Raw genomic sequence first — 17993 nt, 5'->3', positions numbered from 1 at the left:
ATGTTAGGTTATGTGGCAGCCCGATGTATCAAGCTCACTTAGACTATTCAGTCCATTGTGATACCACAGTGGTGAACTTCTCTCTTATCACTGAGTGCTGCCCTATTCCATGTTAAGCTCAATGACAAGGGACCTCCTTTTTATAGCCGAGTCCGAACGGCGTTCCACATTCCAGTGAAACCACTTAGAGAAGCTTTGAAACCCTCAGAAATGTCACCAGCATTACTGAGGTGGGATAATCCACCGCTGAAAAACTTTTTGGTGTTCGGTCGTAGCAGGAATCGAACCCACGATCTTGTGTATGCAAGGCGGGCATGCTAACCATTGCACCACGGTGGCTCCCGTGGAGAAGAATAACTTTACATTAATTAAAGTCAATTTCGCAAATGTATCAATACTCAAACGTATGAAATTTCTATAAACTCACAAAAAAAACTATACTTAATACGCTGACAACTTTCTCCAATCTAAACTGTTCTAAGTTTACTTACTTAATAAAACGCTAAGTAAACATAGCGGCACTCAGAAATGTATCATGTGTATGCTAAGTATTCTTAGAAATCGTAGCCAAAGCAAGTATATACGGCCGTAAGTTCGGCCAGGCCGAAGCTTATGTACACGCAGAGAAGGAATATGATCACCTCAAACATGTTTCAAGAGCAAAATGTTATTTTTGTATGGTGACCATGTAACATGCTTGTCACTAAAATGTTATTTTCTCGTCAAATATAACCTGCTTGCCGAAATCAGATACATGAATTCCGAGAAAATAACATGGTTGCGAAAAGCATGTTACATGGTCACCACCCAAAAATAACATTTTGCTCTTAAAACATGTTTGAGGTGATCATATTCCTTCTCTGGGTGTACCCTACACTATATATTCTACTGAAAACTGTCATCCACAATCGAATTACTTGGGTTGTGGTAACACTTGCCGATGGCAAGGTATCTTAAAACTTCCTAACACCGTCTTGTAAATTGCAAGTTAGTCCATACGTGGTATATATTAAAACAAAAGGCCGATTAAGTACGTATATAATTCAATTTGACAAAATTTTCTATAGAAATAAAATTTTGTCAAAATAAAATGTTGACAACATTTTCTATTGAAATAAAATTTTAACAAAATTTTCTATAGAAATAAAATGTTGACAAAATTTTCTATAGAAATAAAATTTTGTTGTTGTTTTTTGATTTTATTTCTATAGAAAATTTTGTCCAAATTTTATTCCTATAGAAAATTTTGTAAAATTTTATTTCTATAGAAATTTTTTTCAAATTTTTAATTCTATAGAGTATGTTGTCAAAATTTTAATTCTACTGAAAATTTTGTCAACATTTTATTTCTATAGAAATTTTTATCAACATTTTATTTTATTTTATTTCGTTTTGTTTTGTTATTGTTGGTTTCGTTCTTTAAGCATTGTTGTTGTTTTTTTGATTTCAGCTTAAAACCATGCATTAACTAAACTACAAGTGTAGCTTAACCAACAGAGGAAAATAATTTTTGTCAAATTTATTTGGGCAAAGCCCTATAGACTGCAAGATGGTTGGATGGACGCACGTTTCGGAATTACCACATTCCTCATCAGCATCCTCTACTTGCAGCAAAACTATCAACCAATTATCAGAATAAATTCAGGCAGTTCATTAAACCCAACAATGAACCACACTTGAACCTTCCGAAAAAAGGTTTTGCATGATAACCGGCTTATGCCGAAATAAATTCGTACAAACATATCTCTTTTACAAACATTCTTTTCCTCTGTTGGTTAAGCTACACTTGTAGTTTAGTCAATGCATGGTTTTAAGCTGAAATCAAAAAACAACAACAATGCTTAAAGAACGAAACCAACAATAACAAAACAAAACGAAATAAAATGTTGACAAAAATTTCTATAGAAATAAAATGTTGACAAAATTTTCAGTAGAATTAAAATTTTGACAACATACTCTATAGAATTAAAACTTTGAAAAAAAAAATTCTATAGAAATAAAATTTGACAAAATTTTCTATAGGAATAAAATTTGGACAAAATTTTCTATAGAAATAAAATTTTGGTATATTATTTTTGGCTCGAGTTGTAATCATGATTATGAACCGATATGGACCAATTTTGTGTGATTGGGGATCGGCTACACCGAAAGAATTCTCTTCGTTAATTTTACAAAGAATTCTTCATTAACTATTCTTCCTGAATTCTTCATTAAAATAACGAAATTTTCATTCATTTTCATAAATTTTACGAAGAACATTTTACGAATATACGAAACTTCTACGAAACATTCTACATTAACTTTTCTTCGTAAAAAGTTCGTACTTTTAACGAAACTTTCTTCATATTTCATGAATTTTGTGAAGAAGTTTTCACGAATATTTTACGAAACATTCTGCGTTAAAATTTCTTCATAAAAAGTACGAAACATTTTCTTTGAAATAACGAAGGAGTTTTATTGAAGTTGTAAAATTTCCGTTCGCGGCTTTAAATTGTCTTTTATAATGTGCTTGAGTGTATTCCTTTATTCTATTTTTTATGCAAGTCTATGCTACTTCTCATTTGGGTGATACGCGCTATGAATAAAAGTGAAACAATAAAACTAAAAATTATGCAAAAACTTAAGATGTAAAGTAGTGATGTCATTTTTCACACTTGCAACTACAACCAAATGCACTTTTGACTATAATTTTTTTTTCTAAAAGTTCGAACATTTTTCAGAAAAAAGTACGAAAGTTTTTCATAAAAAGTACGAACATTTTTCATAAAAACTACGAAAATTTTTCATAAAAAGTACGAAACATTTTCATAAAAAGAACGAAATTGTTTCATAGAAAGTACGAAGGTTTTTCATAAAAAGTACGAAGATTCTTCATAAAAAGTACGAATTTTTATACCCTCCACCATAGGATGGGGGTATATTAACTTTGTCATTCCGTTTGTAACACATCGAAATATTGCTCTAAGACCCCATAAAGTATATATATTCTGGGTCGTGGTGAAATTCTGAGTCGATCTAAGCATGTCCGTCCGTCCGTCCGTCTGTCCGTCTGTCCGTCTGTCCGTCTGTCCGACTGTCCGGCTGTCCGTCCGTCTGTGGAAATCACGCTAACTTCCGAACGAAACAAGCTATCGACTTGAAACTTGGCACAAGTAGTTGTTATTGATGTAGGTCGGATGGTATTGAAAATCGGCCATATCGAACCACGTTTACGTATAGCCCCCATATAAACCGATCCCCAAATTTGGCTTGAGGAGCCTCCCGGAGCAGCAAAATTCATCCGATCCGGTTGAAATTTGGTACCTGATGTTAGTATACGGCCTCTAACAACCATGCAAAAATTGGTCCATATCGGTCCATATTTATATATAGCTCCCATATAAACCGATCCCCAGATTTGAACTCCGGAGCCTCTTGGAGGAGCAAAATTCATCCGATCCAATTGAAATTTAGTACGTGGTGTTAGTATATAGTCTCTAACAACCATGCAAAAATTGGTCCATATCGGTTCATAATTATATATAGCTCCCATATAAACCGATCCCCAGATTTGACCTCAGGAGCCTCTTGGAGGAGCAAAATTCATCCGATCCGGTTGAAATATTGTACGTGGTCTTAGTATACGGTCTCTAACATTCATGCAGAAATTGGTCCATGTCGGTCCATAATTATATATAGCCCCCATATAAACCGATCCCCAGATTTGACCTCCGGAGCCTCTTGGAGGGGAAAAATTCATCCGATCCGGTTGAAATGTGGTACATGATGTTATTATACGGTCTCTAACAACAATGCAAAAATTGGTCCATATCGGTCCATAATTATATATAGCCCCCATATAAACCGATCCCCAGATTTGACCTCCGGAGCCTCTTGGAGGGGCAAAATTCATCCGATCCTGTTGAAATTTGGTACCTGATGTAAGTATACGGCCTCTAACAACCATGCAAAAATTGGTCCATATCGGTTCATAATTATATATAGCTCCCATATAAACCGATCCCCAGATTTGAACTCCGGAGCCTCTTGGAGGAGCAAAATTCATCCGATCCAATTGAAATTTAGTACGTGGTGTTAGTATATAGTCTCTAACAACCATGCAAAAATTGGTCCATATCGGTTCATAATTATATATAGCTCCCATATAATCCGATCCCCAGATTTGACCTCAGGAGCCTCTTGGAGGAGCGAAATTCATCCGATCCAGTTGAAATTTGGTACATGGTGTTAGTATATGGTATCTAATAACCATGCAAAAATTGGTCCATATCGGTCCATAATTATATATAGCAAAAGTCATCCGATGCGGTTGAAATTTGGTACATTTTGTCAATATTTGGCCTCTAACAGCCATGTAAAAATTGGTCAATATCGGTCTTTAGTAATATATAGCCGATGACTTATTACACAAAAATTGGTCCATATCGCCAAACATAATCTACCAAAACTTTATTTCCATAGAAAATTTTGTCAAATTTTATTACTATAGAAAATTGTGTCAAAATTTCATTTCTATAGAAAGTTTTGTCAAACGTTTATTTCTATAGAAATGTTTGTCAAAATTTTATTTCCATAGAAAGTTTTGTCAAAATTTTATTTTTATAGAAAATTTTGTAAAAAATTTATTTTTGTAGAAAATTTTGTCAACATTTTATTTCTATACAAAATTTTGTCAACATTTTACTTCCATAGAAAATTTTGTCAACATTTTATTTCTATAGAAAATTTTGTCAAGTTTTTATTTCTATAGAAAATTTTGTCAAAATTTTATTTCTATAGAAAATTTTGTCAAGTTTTCATTTCTATAGAAAATTTTGTCAAGTTTTCATTTCTATAGAAAATTTTGTCAAACTATATTATATACGTATTTAATCGGCCTTTTTTGTTTAATATATACCCCGTATGGGCTAACTTACAATTTAGAAGACAGTGTTAAAAAGTTTTACGATACCTTGCCATCGGCAAGTGTTATCGCAACCCAAGTAATTCGATTGTGGATGACAGCCTTTAGTAGAAGTTCCTATGCAATCCATGGTGGAGGGTACATAAGATTCGGCCTGGCCGAACTTACGGCCGTATATACTTGTTTTCTTACAAACTACGAAAATTTTGGAAGAACTTTTCTTCGTAAAAAGTACGAAATATTTCGTACTTTTAATGAAAAGTTTCTTTGGTTGTAAAACAATGACACATTTCGTACTTTTAACGAAATTTTTCGTTCTTTTTACGAAGAAAATTCTTTCGGTGTATATATAACTATAGACCGATATGGACCAATTTTGGCATGGCCATATACTAACATCACGTTACAAATTTCAACCGGATCGGATGAATTTTGCTTCTCCAAGAGGCTCCGGAGGTCAAATCTGGGGAACGGTTTATATGGGGGCTATATATAATTATGGATCGATATGGACCAATTTTTGCATGGTTGTTAGAAACCATACAACACCACGTACCAAATTTCAACGGAATCTGATGAATTTTGCTCCTGCAAGAGGTTCGGGAGGTCAAATCTGGGGATCGATTTATATGGGGGCTATATATAATTATGGACCGATATGGACCAATTCTTGCGTGCTTGTTTGAGACCACATATTAACACCAACTTCCAAATTTCAACCGGATCGTATGAATTGTTCTCCTCCAAGAGGCTCCGGAGGACAAATCTGGGAATCGGTTTATATGGGGGCTATATATAATTATGGATCGATATGGACCAATTCTGGCATGGTTGTTAGAGACCATATACTAACACCACGTACCAAATTTCAACCGGATCGGAAGAATTTTTCTCCTGGGGGATCGATTTATATGGGGGCTATATATAATTATGGACCGATATGGACCAATTCTTGCGTGTTTGTTAGAGACCACATACTAACACCAACTTCCAAATTTCAACCGGATCGGATGAATTTTTCTCCTCCAAGAGGCTCCGGAGGACAAATCTGGGGATCGGTTTATATGGGGGCTATATATAATTATGGACCGATATGGACCAATTCTTGCATGGTTATTAGAGACCATATACTAACACCAACTTCCAAATTTCAACCGGATCGGATGAATTTTGCTCCTGCAAGAGGGTCCGGAGGTCAAATCTGGGGATCGGTTTACTTGGGGGCTATATATAATTATTTACCGATATGGACCATGGTTGTTAGAGACCATATACTAATACCATGTACCAAATTTCAGCCGGATCGGATGAAATTTGCTTCTGTTAGAGGCTCCGCAAGCCAAATCGGAGGATCGGTTTATATGAGAGCTATATATAATTATGGACGATGTGGACCTATGATTCACATTTTGCTTGTTGGTACTACAATATTAGTTCCCTGTTTTGTTGTCCTAGCATTTTGATCTAGGAGTGAGTTAAATCCCTTCGTTAGTAGTCAGACTACTGACTCCTTTTCTGAAGATGTCGAAATCACCAAGAATAAAAATGTTAAATAATCTATGGATTGAGAAATTATAGACCGAACATTTGGTTCTGGGACTTCTTTAAATTTACGCACAGTGTACTCAAATGTATGCAAACCATTGCTCCATTCCTGTTGCATAATTGTTTCCGATTCAATTAGCCTTTCAATTTGACGTATACCATAATCCTCGTATAAATAGTATATCACATTTCATAATATTTTGGTCTGTGGCTACATCAAAATTGATGATGGGCTTTCAAACTTTGGATGTTTTGGTAAAACTGTTTTATTTCGTCTCCCACTTCGAGCTCAATTTTGACTGGATCCGTGTTGGATGGTCTGGGCATCTATGCCCCCAATAGGAATCATCGTGAGATCGGTACATATGGACGCTATAGCAAAACATGGAACGATATGTATCAAATTTAGCATAGCTCTTAAATGACCTAAAGTACCTCTAGATTTCACATTTCAAGCAAATCGTATGAAAATTGTGCCTTCTATGTCCTCAGGAAGTAAAATCGGTAGATCGATCTATATGGGGGCTATATAAAAACATGGACCGATATATACCAAATTTAGCACAGCTCTTAAGGTGTTTAAAGTACCTCTAGATTTTAAATTGCAAGAAAATCGGATGAATATTGTGCCATTTATGCCCTCAAGAAATAAAATCGGCGATCGGTCTATATGGGGGCTATATCTAACCATGGACCAATATATTCCAAATTTAGCACAGATCTTAACTGACTTAAAGTACCTCTAGATTTCAAATTTCAAGCAAATCGGATAATCAATGCTGCTTCCATGCCCACAATCAGTCAAAACGGGGGATCCGTTTATATGGAGGCTATGTCGAAACATGAACCGATATAGTCCCATCTTCGAACTTCACCTGCTTGTAGATAAATAACGAGCTCTCTCTTTGACTATCAACAAGTTTCGCTTTCCTACGATGCCTCCTTCTATTTTTGCCCATTCGTTGGGATCGAATCACTGTGCGGCGGCTGAAATCGGCGCGGAGACAAAGTCCAAACAATTACCAATTTTATAGAATCTGTTAATTATCGCAAATCTCATATCAGAGTGATTTGGATGTAACGGAACTGCGCATAGTGAAACCCACAGATTTATTGGGCTGTCTGCTTCGAGCAACTGTAAACAAGATTAAATTAACTTTTTATCACTACAGAGCTCTTGGAACGAATATAGAGCACTCGGCCGAATCAATCTACTGTCCCATATCTGTATGACAAATTCTCCGATACTACTTAGAGATATCTTAAGGTTTTTCCATGTTATCGCACCATAGATTTGGGTGATTGATAAAGACTTTTTATACGAAATTGGTGGTGAGTTTGAAGCCCCTGGCCGGTACACAGACGTATAGAGGTAAATCGTTGTCAGTATAAAAGGCGAGTACATACGTGCTCGACTCTTTAGAAAAATGAAGTTCTTGTGGATTTTAGCAGTCTGCGTCTTAGCTGGTAGGTTCAATGCGAAAAACCAGTATACGATTTTCTTGTTTCTGAAATGCTGCAATATTTTATTTCAGTTACGGCTAATCAGCCTTTCGATGATGACGAAAGTCAAATTCATGGTGAAAATGGTTGGTACGTGCCGCGCCTGGATGGTTCCTTCGATTGGGTAGATATGGAGGTAGCCGAAAACTATTTGAGGTCTATGGAAGATTTGGAGGATGTGGAGACCTACTTGTCAACAGCGCCTGTCAAGTATTATCTCTACACCAGAGCCAATCCCAGCAAAGGTCAAAAACTTACTAGCACTACCAAATCGATTGATGACTCTAATTTCGATCCCAGCAAGCCCACATATTTTGTCATCCATGGTTGGACCCAGAGCTATACCTCTGGTATGAATAAGGACATTCGTTCTGCCGCTTTGAGAACTTTCGATTGCAACGTAATTATTGTGGACTGGGCCCGTGCCCGCTCCGTGGACTATGTCACTTCGGTTGCTGCTGTATCCAAGGTTGGCAAAAAGATTGCTTCATTTATTGACTTCTTGAACAAGGAATACAAAATGTCTTTCGATACCTTGACCGTTGCCGGTCATAGTTTGGGTGCTCATGTTGCTGGTTATGCTGGCAAGAATGTTAAGAACGGCAAAATTGGAGTCATTGTCGGTATGGATCCCGCTATGCCCCTCTTCAATTATGACAAGCCAAAGAAGCGTTTAGCTGAAACCGATGCTGTCTATGTGGAATCCATTCAAACCAATGGTGGACTTTTGGGTTTCTTGAAACCCATTGGTCGCGGTGCCTTCTATCCAAATGGTGGTGAGAGCCAACCTGGTTGCATTGCTGATATAACAGGTGCCTGCTCTCACGGCCGTTCCACCACTTATTATGCCGAGGCTCTGGAATTGAACGATTTTGGTACTATCAAGTGCTCCGCATACAAAGATGCTGTAAACAGTAAATGTGGAAGCACTTTCTGCGCAGTGAGGATGGGCGCTGTATATCCTGAAGACGATGTTCCTGGAATTTTCTATGTTCCCGTTCACCGAAGTGATCCCTTTGGTGTAACGAATGATTCCGATTACAATGAAGGGGAAAATAAAGAATAAATGGAATAAAGTGGATTATGATTAAATGTTATATTGGAGTTTTATTTTCTTGGTTGGGAAATCAATTTGATATACACCAGTGTCTCGATTTAACTTTTTTTAAGATTGAAAGAAGAGTTTTCTGGAAAACGTTATCCGGTACAGCTCCGAAACAAATACGATTTCGATGAACCCACCGTGGAAGAAAATGTAGGTTTATTTTAGAAAAATTTTAACTAAAATAGTTTTCTAATTGCAACATGTTACAAATAAGTTAATACTTTTAGTCAAATTGAAGAACATTTTTTAAAAATAATTATTTTTTTTCTGTTGTTTAAGGAAATTTCATATGTTGAAATTTTGGCGCTGTACGAAGTTCAAGACAGATACAATTTTAGTTAAATTTACTCATTTGAGAAAATTATGAACTCAATTTAAGCAAACTTCTACCATTTTAGGAAAATATGAACTAATTTATTTTTTTAGTAAAATTGTGCACTATATTTGTATACAACTTTTTTTCTTATTTTTAGTTCACGTCATTAAAGTTAGCAAAAAATTATTCATATAAGGAACATTTACTCATATTGAGTAAAATTTAACTAAAATCAACTAATCTTCATGAACTAAAATAAAGTTCAGTTGGCATTAGAGCCCCTTTTTTCTGTGTGTACGATTGGGAAAAAAAGATGCAACATTCTCGTAATTAAATGCAAAATATGAAGGGAGCTGACATAGATTTTGGATCCTATAGCGCTCACAATATTATGAATTAACAATAAATTTGCTATATGCTACTACTAAATATGCTACTATTATTTGGACGAAAATATAATGAGGGAAAAAGTAGTGTAACAACTAGGCGACATTTTTCTACGAAACGAAAGCGGCCTTAGTTTCTGGAATAAAAAAAGTATCTGATGGACAGAAAAAGTTGGAGAGAACGACGACCCGAATACGAGGGTCGCCTTTTATATTTCTGGTTTAGAGAACAAAATCAAAATTTTGATAATCGAAAATTGTTTTATTGCGATTGACAATTTTTCTGGTATTCAGCGGGAACACAGTTTTTGACGGTCAAATGTTCATACAATATTGAATGTATGCTGGTCCCATGATAGTTCACACGACGACATTGCAATATTAGTTGGCGCACATAATTAATGGTTTGCAGAATAGCAACTTTTATCTTGTAAGAAGTATTGCGCTTTACCAGCAACCATGAAAGATGGATGTTTTTCGTGTCTTCTCCGGCATTTCATAGTTTGGCTCCGGACATCTGATTTTTTGTTTGTTTTTCGTTTGGAATTACACCATAAAACAATCGCTTCTGTAACATATATCCGCAAACATATTATGCTTCAAGCATATATATTTTCAGGATTGGTTCAAACAAAATATTGTTTGTATTGTTCAAACATATTATGTTTTATCTTAGGCATACACTGGTAGAAAACAAAAACTTTTAATAAATTTTTCTTTTTATATATATATATATATATATATATATATATATATATATATATATATATATATATATATATATATATATATATATATATATATATATATATATATATATATATATATATATATATATATATATATATATATATATATATATATATATATATATATATATATATATATATATATATATATATATATATATATATATATATATATATATATATATATATATATACACAGTCTTACACAAGTTTACATACGGTTTAAGAAATTGTATTTTCTTTAATTATTAAAATATAATAAAATATGCATATATATGCTTTAGATTTTGTAAATTAATTTGAAAAACAAAGTATTTGTCCATTTTCAAGAAGATGTTTTTAGTCTGGATTATAAACAACAACAAGAAACATGTTTAGTTATAAGGTAAAAACCTCAAGGGTATGTAAACTTATGTGAGACTGTGTATATATATATATATATATATATATATATATATATATATATATATATATATATATATATATATATATATATATATATATATATATATATATATATATATATATATATATATATATATATATATATATATATATATATATATATATATATATATATATATTTAAAGCGTCAATTGGTTAGTTTAGGTTAAAGTGGCAGCCCGATTAAGATTCAGGCTCACTTAGACTATTCAGTTCATTGTGATACCACATTAACTAAAAGTACCTAAAAGCACTTCTAGTTTTATCCGCTGATCCTTTTCGATTATTTTCTTCTGTTGAACCAACCAGATTTTTCCAAAAACATTAGCAGACTACATAAGTCAACGTTTTCCAGGTCCGCCAGTAATCTAAAGCTATATGCCCCTAAAATTTGCTTACGCCTTACACAAAATGCAGGACACTCACACAAGAGCTGTTTAATTGATTCCTTTTCCTCCGCACATTGACAGCTCATACAATAGTCATTATATTTCGCGCCAATAGTTTTTTGCAAAATTGCCTATCAGGCAGCAACCCGTTATAACAGATATCAGGAGTGATATCTGACGTCTTGGGAACATTAGCACTTATAGTGTGCGGTTTAAGTTTGAATGGGGCCATATTTGCTTGGTGTCGTTACAACCCTTGCAATTCTCCCATCGAACATTTGCCATCATAACAGCCTTCTCACGCTGTGTGAGCTTGCAGGTAGCCAATGACATACCAAGCCTTGCCAACTCATCCGCTTCAGCAGGCACCCATATTAGGTGAATAACAGGTTGGCTGATAAGCCCCCGGTCTAACAAAGAAAAACACATTTTTTTGTCAAAATTCGTTTTTATTATTCCCTTCAAGAGCGATACAACGATTATAACGACCTTCCAATTTTTTGATACCATTTTGGTAGTACTCCTTCGGTTTTGCCTCAAAATAGGCCTCAGTTTCGGCGATCACCTCTTCATTGCAGCCAAATTTTTTCCCTGCGAGCATCCTTTTGAGGTATGAGAACAAGAAAAAGTCGCTGGGGGCCAGATCTGGAGAATACGGTGGGTGGGGAAGCAATTCCAAGCCCAATTCATGAATTTTTGCCATCGTTCTCAATGACTTGTGGCACGGTGCGTTGTCTTGGTGGAACAAGACTTTTTATACCCTCCACCATAGGATGGGGGTATATTAACTTTGTCATTCCGTTTGTAACACATCGAAATATTGCTCTAAGACCCTATAAAGTATATATATTCTGGGTCGTGGTGAAATTCTGAGTCGATCTGAGCATGTCCGTCCTTCCGTCTGTTGAAATCACGCTAACTTCCGAACGAAACAAGCTATCGACTTGAAACTTAGCACAAGTAGTTGTTATTGATGTAGGTCAGATGGTATTGCAAATGGGCCATATCGGTCCACTTTTACGTATAGCCCCCATATAAACGGACCCCCAAATTTGGCTTGCGAGGCCTCTAAGAGAAGCAAATTTCATCCGATCCGGCTGAAATTTGGTACATGGTGTTAGTATATGGTCTCTAACAACCATGCAAAAATTGGTCCACATCGGTTCATAATTATATATAGCCCCCATATAAACCGATCCCCCGATTTGGCTTGCGAGGCCTCTAAGAAAAGCAAATTTCATCCGATCCGGCTGAAATTTGGTACATGGTGTTAGTATATGGCCTCTAACAACCATGCAAAACTTGGTCCAGATCGGTCCATAAATATATATATAGCCCCCATATAAATCGATCCCCCGATTTGGCTTGCGAGGCCTCTAACAGAAACAAATTTCATCCGATCCGGCTGAAATTTGGTACGTGGTGTTAATATATGGCCTCAAACTCCCATGCAAAAATTGGTCGAAATCGGTCCATAATTATATATAGGCCCCATATAAACCGATCCCCAGATTTGACCTCCAGAGCCCCTTGGAAAAGCAAAATTCTTCCCATTCGGTTGAAATTTGGTACGTGATGTTAGTATATGGTATCCACCAACCGTGCAGGAATTGGTTCCTATCAGCCCATAATTATATATAGCACCCATATAAACCGATCCCCAGATTTGACCTCCGGTGCCTTTTGGAGAAGCAAAATTCATCCGATCTGCTTGAAATTTGGTACGTGCTGATCGTATATGATATTTAACAACCATGCCAAAAGTGGTCCATATCAGTCCATAATCATATATAGCCCCATATAAACCGATCCCGAAATTTGGTTTTGGAGCCTCTTGGAGGAGCAAATTTCATCCGAGTGAGTTGAAATTTGGTACATTGTGCTAGTATATTGTCGTTAACAACCATGCCTAAGTAGGTCCATATCGGTCTATAGTTATATATATATGCCTCAGATAAATCGATTTCCAATCACACAAAAATTGGTCCATATCAAGTTCATAATTGTATATAGCCCCAATATAAGTGACCCCCATATTTCAATTCTGGCTCTCTACGTACCGTGCAAAAAGTCCATATCGATTCGTAATTATTTGTAGACTTAACTACTTATAACTTTTTTGTCTAATATATACCACCTATGGACTAACTCACAATTTAGAAAACGATGTTAAGAAGTTTTAAGATATCACAACCCAAGTATTTCGATTGTGGATGACAGTCTTTCGTAGAAGTTTCTACGTAATCTATGGTGGAGGGTACATAAGATTCGGCCTGGCGGAACTTACGGCCGTATATACTTGTTTCTTCTTCGTATGGGGCCGTTTTGCCGCGATTTGGACCTTCAAACGCTCCATAAACGCCATATAATAGTCAATGGTGATGTTTTTTCCCTTCTCAAGATAATCGATAAAAATTATTCCACGCGCATCCCAAAAAACAGAGGCCATTACTTTGCCAGCGGACTTTTGAGTCTTTCCACGCTTCGGAGACGGTTCACCGGTCGCTGTCCACTCAGCCGGCTGTCGATTGGACTCAGGAGTGTAGTGATGGAGCCATGTTTCATCCGTTGTCACATATCGATGGGAAAACTCGGGTGTATTACGATTTAACAGCTGCAAACACCGCTCAGAATCATCAACACGTTGTTGTTTTTGGTCAAATGTGAGCTCGCGCGGCATTTTTTTGATGTTTTCATCGGTAACCACCTCTTTCGGGCGTCCACAGAGTTCACCGTCCTCCGTGCTCATTTCACCATGCTTGAATTTTACATACCAATCAATTATTGTTGATTTCCCTGGGGCAGAGTCCGGAAACTCATTATCAAGCCAAGTTTTTGCTTCCACCGTATTTTTCCCCTTCAGAAACAGTATTTTATCACAACACGAAATTCCTGTTTTTCTATTTTTTTTTCGCAATAACAAAAGTTGCTTCACAAAAGACGCTCTATCTCACAAACTAATTGACTTACAAACGTCAAATTTTGACACGAATCATTTGAAGGTTGGTACTATATAAAAATAATATGCATTTAATACTAGCTACGCCATCTATGTGTCAGACAGGGGACTTATCAGCCAACCTGTTATTGTGCTGCTCAGCCATCTCATTGAGAGATTTGCGGCAGTCGATGGCCGTTTTCGAGTTAAGGAACACAGAGTCCAAGGATTTTATTGCAGGTTGACTGTCTGAGTAAGGCGTCAATTGGTTACTTCCATTTTGTTACTTGCAGCATATTCTCTCGGTCTCTTTTTCTAAACATATACATATATGTTTATAGACAATTTCTAAATTATATATGTTTGCATCCACACATACTATATTTAAACAAATGTTATAATGTGTTCTAACATATTAGCATAAATGTCGTAAACATGTTATGTTAGTTTATGAACTATGCTTGCACCCAAAAATAATGTGCTAAAAATTTTAATTCCAAACATATAATTTTTATACCGAAACATATGAAAAACAGTATTTTTCGTCCGAGTTTATACCCCTTTATTGATTTTCTTGTGGATGGTATTGCGTTAACCTAAAATAGTTGGATGTTGTTTGTCTCTTTTCCGGCATTTCAAAGTTTTGCTCTTTCGCATTTCCGATCTTCTTTATTTTTCCCATGTGGTTCTAAAAACACATCTTTGCTTTATCTGATCTGATCTGAGCCAATCCTACTGCTCTCCATACGACTTTTTTGTGGACCTTCAAAGTTTAATGCGTTTTGCCTTTTACGCGGGCTTGTCAAAAGATATCTGGTATTGGAAGGAATACAGTTCCTCCTATGGACAAGCTTAGGTATAGTGAAAAATTACATGTTTGGAACTAAAATTTTTAGCACATTATTTTTAATTGCAAGCATATAATGTTAATGAAGTAGCATAACATGTTTTGCGACATAATATTTTTTTAAATATAATTTGTGTGGATGCAAACATATAATAATTTAGAAACTACCTATAAACATATATGTGTTTGGAAAGAGAGACCGAGAGAGTATGCTGCAAGTAAAATAATGGAAGTAACCAATTGACGCCTTAAAAATATGTACACAAACCATGCTAACCATTGCATCACGTCCTCTTCTCGTTCATTTTGCGTTGTTTTCGTTGATATCACCGACCATCTTTATTGGTGCTTGCAACGCGATTGCATGATCTCGACTTCTCGTGACCCAGTGTCCCATCACAGCCGGCAATTGAGCGTATCGTTCCTTGTAGTTCCATGTGAGTCATTTAAATTTTGGTGCTAATTTCGTGTCACGTGCACACTTGTGCTTATGCTCCTCTAAAAAACAGTGGTCGTTCAAGGTTAATTATAGTGTTGATAATGGATAATGGATTCCGCCTTCCTTAGTCTATTTTCAGTGTAATTATTTAATTTGACTTTAAAATGACAAAATGCAACTACCGTTTAAATGTGGACAGACCTTAAGCGAAAAATGACGTTTTTTGCAATTTGCCCGTTTAGAAAACTGCCTTTATAAACGAAAAAAAAAAAAAAATATATAGTATGGACTGAAAATGAACGTAAGGTGCTGAAATTTGGTATATCACCATAAGACTAATTAGCTTGATTGGAATATCGCATAGGTGTTTGTTAGGAGCCTATTTTCTTCTATGAAATAAAAGGGTTGGGCTTTTGAAATGGAAACCCCATTTGACAAAACGATGTATATTGGAACCGTATTACTTTGTTTCGTAGTCGGTAAGAGTTTGGAAGCCCATTTAAAGTGCATCCTCCATTTTTAATCCAATTTTTCATTTTGCAAGTTTTAGCCAATCCTCTGTGCGGTAAAAACAATGCAGTAAAAATGAATGGGGAAAATGGTTGGTATATACCACGCGCGAATGGATCTTTCGAATGGCATCCGATGGATAAAGCTGAGACGTTACTCAAATCAATGCAAACCCGTGAAAAATCTATCCAGTCTAATAATCCTGTTTACTTTTACTTGTACACTAGAAACAATACTAGAGAAGGTTCTATGATCAGGACTTCAATGAGCTTTAGGTCATCGGTTTTTGATGGAAGTAAAAGAACTTTTGTTCTTGTCCATGGTTGGACCAACAATTACCTCTCCGAGCAGATGGTGGAAATAAGAAAAGCAGCCCTAAAGGCCTTCGATTGTAATGTCATTGTAGTTGATTGGGCTCGTGCTCGTTCCAGTGATTACATATCATCAGTAGTTGCTGCTCCAAGATCTGGCCAAATTATGGCTGAAATGATCGATTTTCTAAGCGAATGTTGTGGACTCTCATTTGATGCGCTGACGGTGGTGGGTCATAGTTTGGGTGCCCATGTTGCTGGACAAATTGGCAAAAATGTCCGAAAGGGTAGAGTTCGCACCGTAATAGGTTTGGATCCTGCTCTACCTTTGTTCTCCTATTATAAACCTAAAACACGTTTAGCTGCTACCGATGGTGTCTATGTAGAGGCAATACATACCAATTCTGGATTATGGGGATTTTTGAAGCCCATTGCGAAAGGGGATTTCTATGTCAATGGTGGTACATTACAACCAGGATGTGGTACTGATTACGATGGCAGCTGTTCTCATCGTCGTGTAACCACCTATTATGCTGAATCCCTAACTATAAATAATTATGGAACAATTAAATGCAATAGCTATCGTGATGCTTTGGCCAATAGGTGTGGTTATGTATTTTCCGATACTCGATTGGGTGGCCTTAGAAGACCCGAAGATGAGTCTTCTGGTTCATTTTATGTTCCAGTTCATTTTACATCACCACATGGTATTTTGATTGAGACCAATAATGCGAATAAATAAAAAAAAAGTTGTGATCAGGAAAAGTTTGGTTAATGATGGCCAAATATTCGGCCTAGCCGAATGTGGGATACATCTTGCTGTGGATTTTACGCAAAAATTGTCCAATTTCCTGCCAGATCACAGTCAAATTTTAGTTTTTTTATCATTGGGCAAAACCTCTGGCTTCTAGGGCCATATAAGTCCATATCGGGCGAAAGATATATGAGAGCTATATCTCAATCTGAACCGATTTCAACCAAATTTGGCATACCTGACTGCAGTAATTATTGTTCTCCTGGTGCAAAATTTCAAGCAAATTATGGTAAAACACTGGCTTCTGGGGCCATATAAGTCCATATCGGGCGAAAGATATACATGGGAGCTATATCTAAATCTGAACCGATTTTAATCAAATTCACACTTGACTATACGACCAAGTGTTATGTTTGTGCAAAATTTCAAGCAAATCAGGGTAAAACTCTGGCTTCTGGGTCCATATAAGTCCATATCGGGCGAAAGATATATATAAGAGCTCTATCTAAATCTGAACCGATTTCTTCCAAAATCAATAGGGTTATAGTATGACCCAAAACAGGAACTTGTGCCAAATTTGAAGGCGATTGGACTTAAACTGCGACCTAGACTTTGATCACAAAAATGTGTTCACAGACAGACGGATATGGCTAGATCGACTCAGGGACCCACCCTGAGCATTATTGCCACAGACACCATGTGTCTATCTCGTCTCCTTCTGGGTGTTGCAAACATATGCACTAACTTAATAATAATACACTGTTCCACAGTGTGGCGCAGGGTATAAATATAGCTGACGTGGCTGATGTGTACTGGAAAATTTTTGTACCCTCCACTATAGGATGGGGGGTATA

General features: G+C 36.1%; 2 protein-coding genes across 2 annotated transcripts; both read left to right on the top strand.

The window, feature by feature from the left end:
- The first annotated feature begins 7785 nt into the window (after nt 1-7785).
- On the top strand, nt 7786-9048 carry LOC142221766 (phospholipase A1-like). Its single transcript, XM_075291560.1, has 2 exons — nt 7786-7915; nt 7984-9048. Exons 1-2 carry the CDS (start codon nt 7876-7878, stop codon nt 9015-9017), a joined length of 1074 nt encoding a protein of 357 aa, XP_075147675.1. The 5' UTR covers nt 7786-7875; the 3' UTR covers nt 9018-9048.
- Nucleotides 9049-16149: 7101 nt separating this feature from the next.
- Nucleotides 16150-17127, top strand: LOC142231403 (phospholipase A1-like). Its single transcript, XM_075302013.1, has one exon. The coding sequence runs from the start codon at nt 16150-16152 to the stop codon at nt 17125-17127; it is 978 nt and encodes a 325-aa protein (XP_075158128.1).
- The last annotated feature ends 866 nt before the right edge of the window (nt 17128-17993 follow it).

Source organism: Haematobia irritans, chromosome 1 (genome assembly GCF_050003625.1).
Source record: "Haematobia irritans isolate KBUSLIRL chromosome 1, ASM5000362v1, whole genome shotgun sequence".
Classification (NCBI taxonomy): Eukaryota; Metazoa; Arthropoda; class Insecta; order Diptera; family Muscidae; genus Haematobia; species Haematobia irritans.
Note: the sequence above shows the minus strand (reverse complement) of the source record. Positions and strands in the feature narration are given on the sequence as shown.

Coding starts and splice junctions, on each gene's coding strand:
- LOC142221766 (XM_075291560.1), top strand. CDS start 7,876: ATGAAGTTCTTGTGGATTTTAGCAGTCTGCGTCTTAGCTG. Junction 7,916..7,983: donor AGCAGTCTGCGTCTTAGCTG/GTAGGTTCAATG, acceptor ATTTTATTTCAG/TTACGGCTAATCAGCCTTTC.
- LOC142231403 (XM_075302013.1), top strand. CDS start 16,150: ATGAATGGGGAAAATGGTTGGTATATACCACGCGCGAATGGATCTTTC.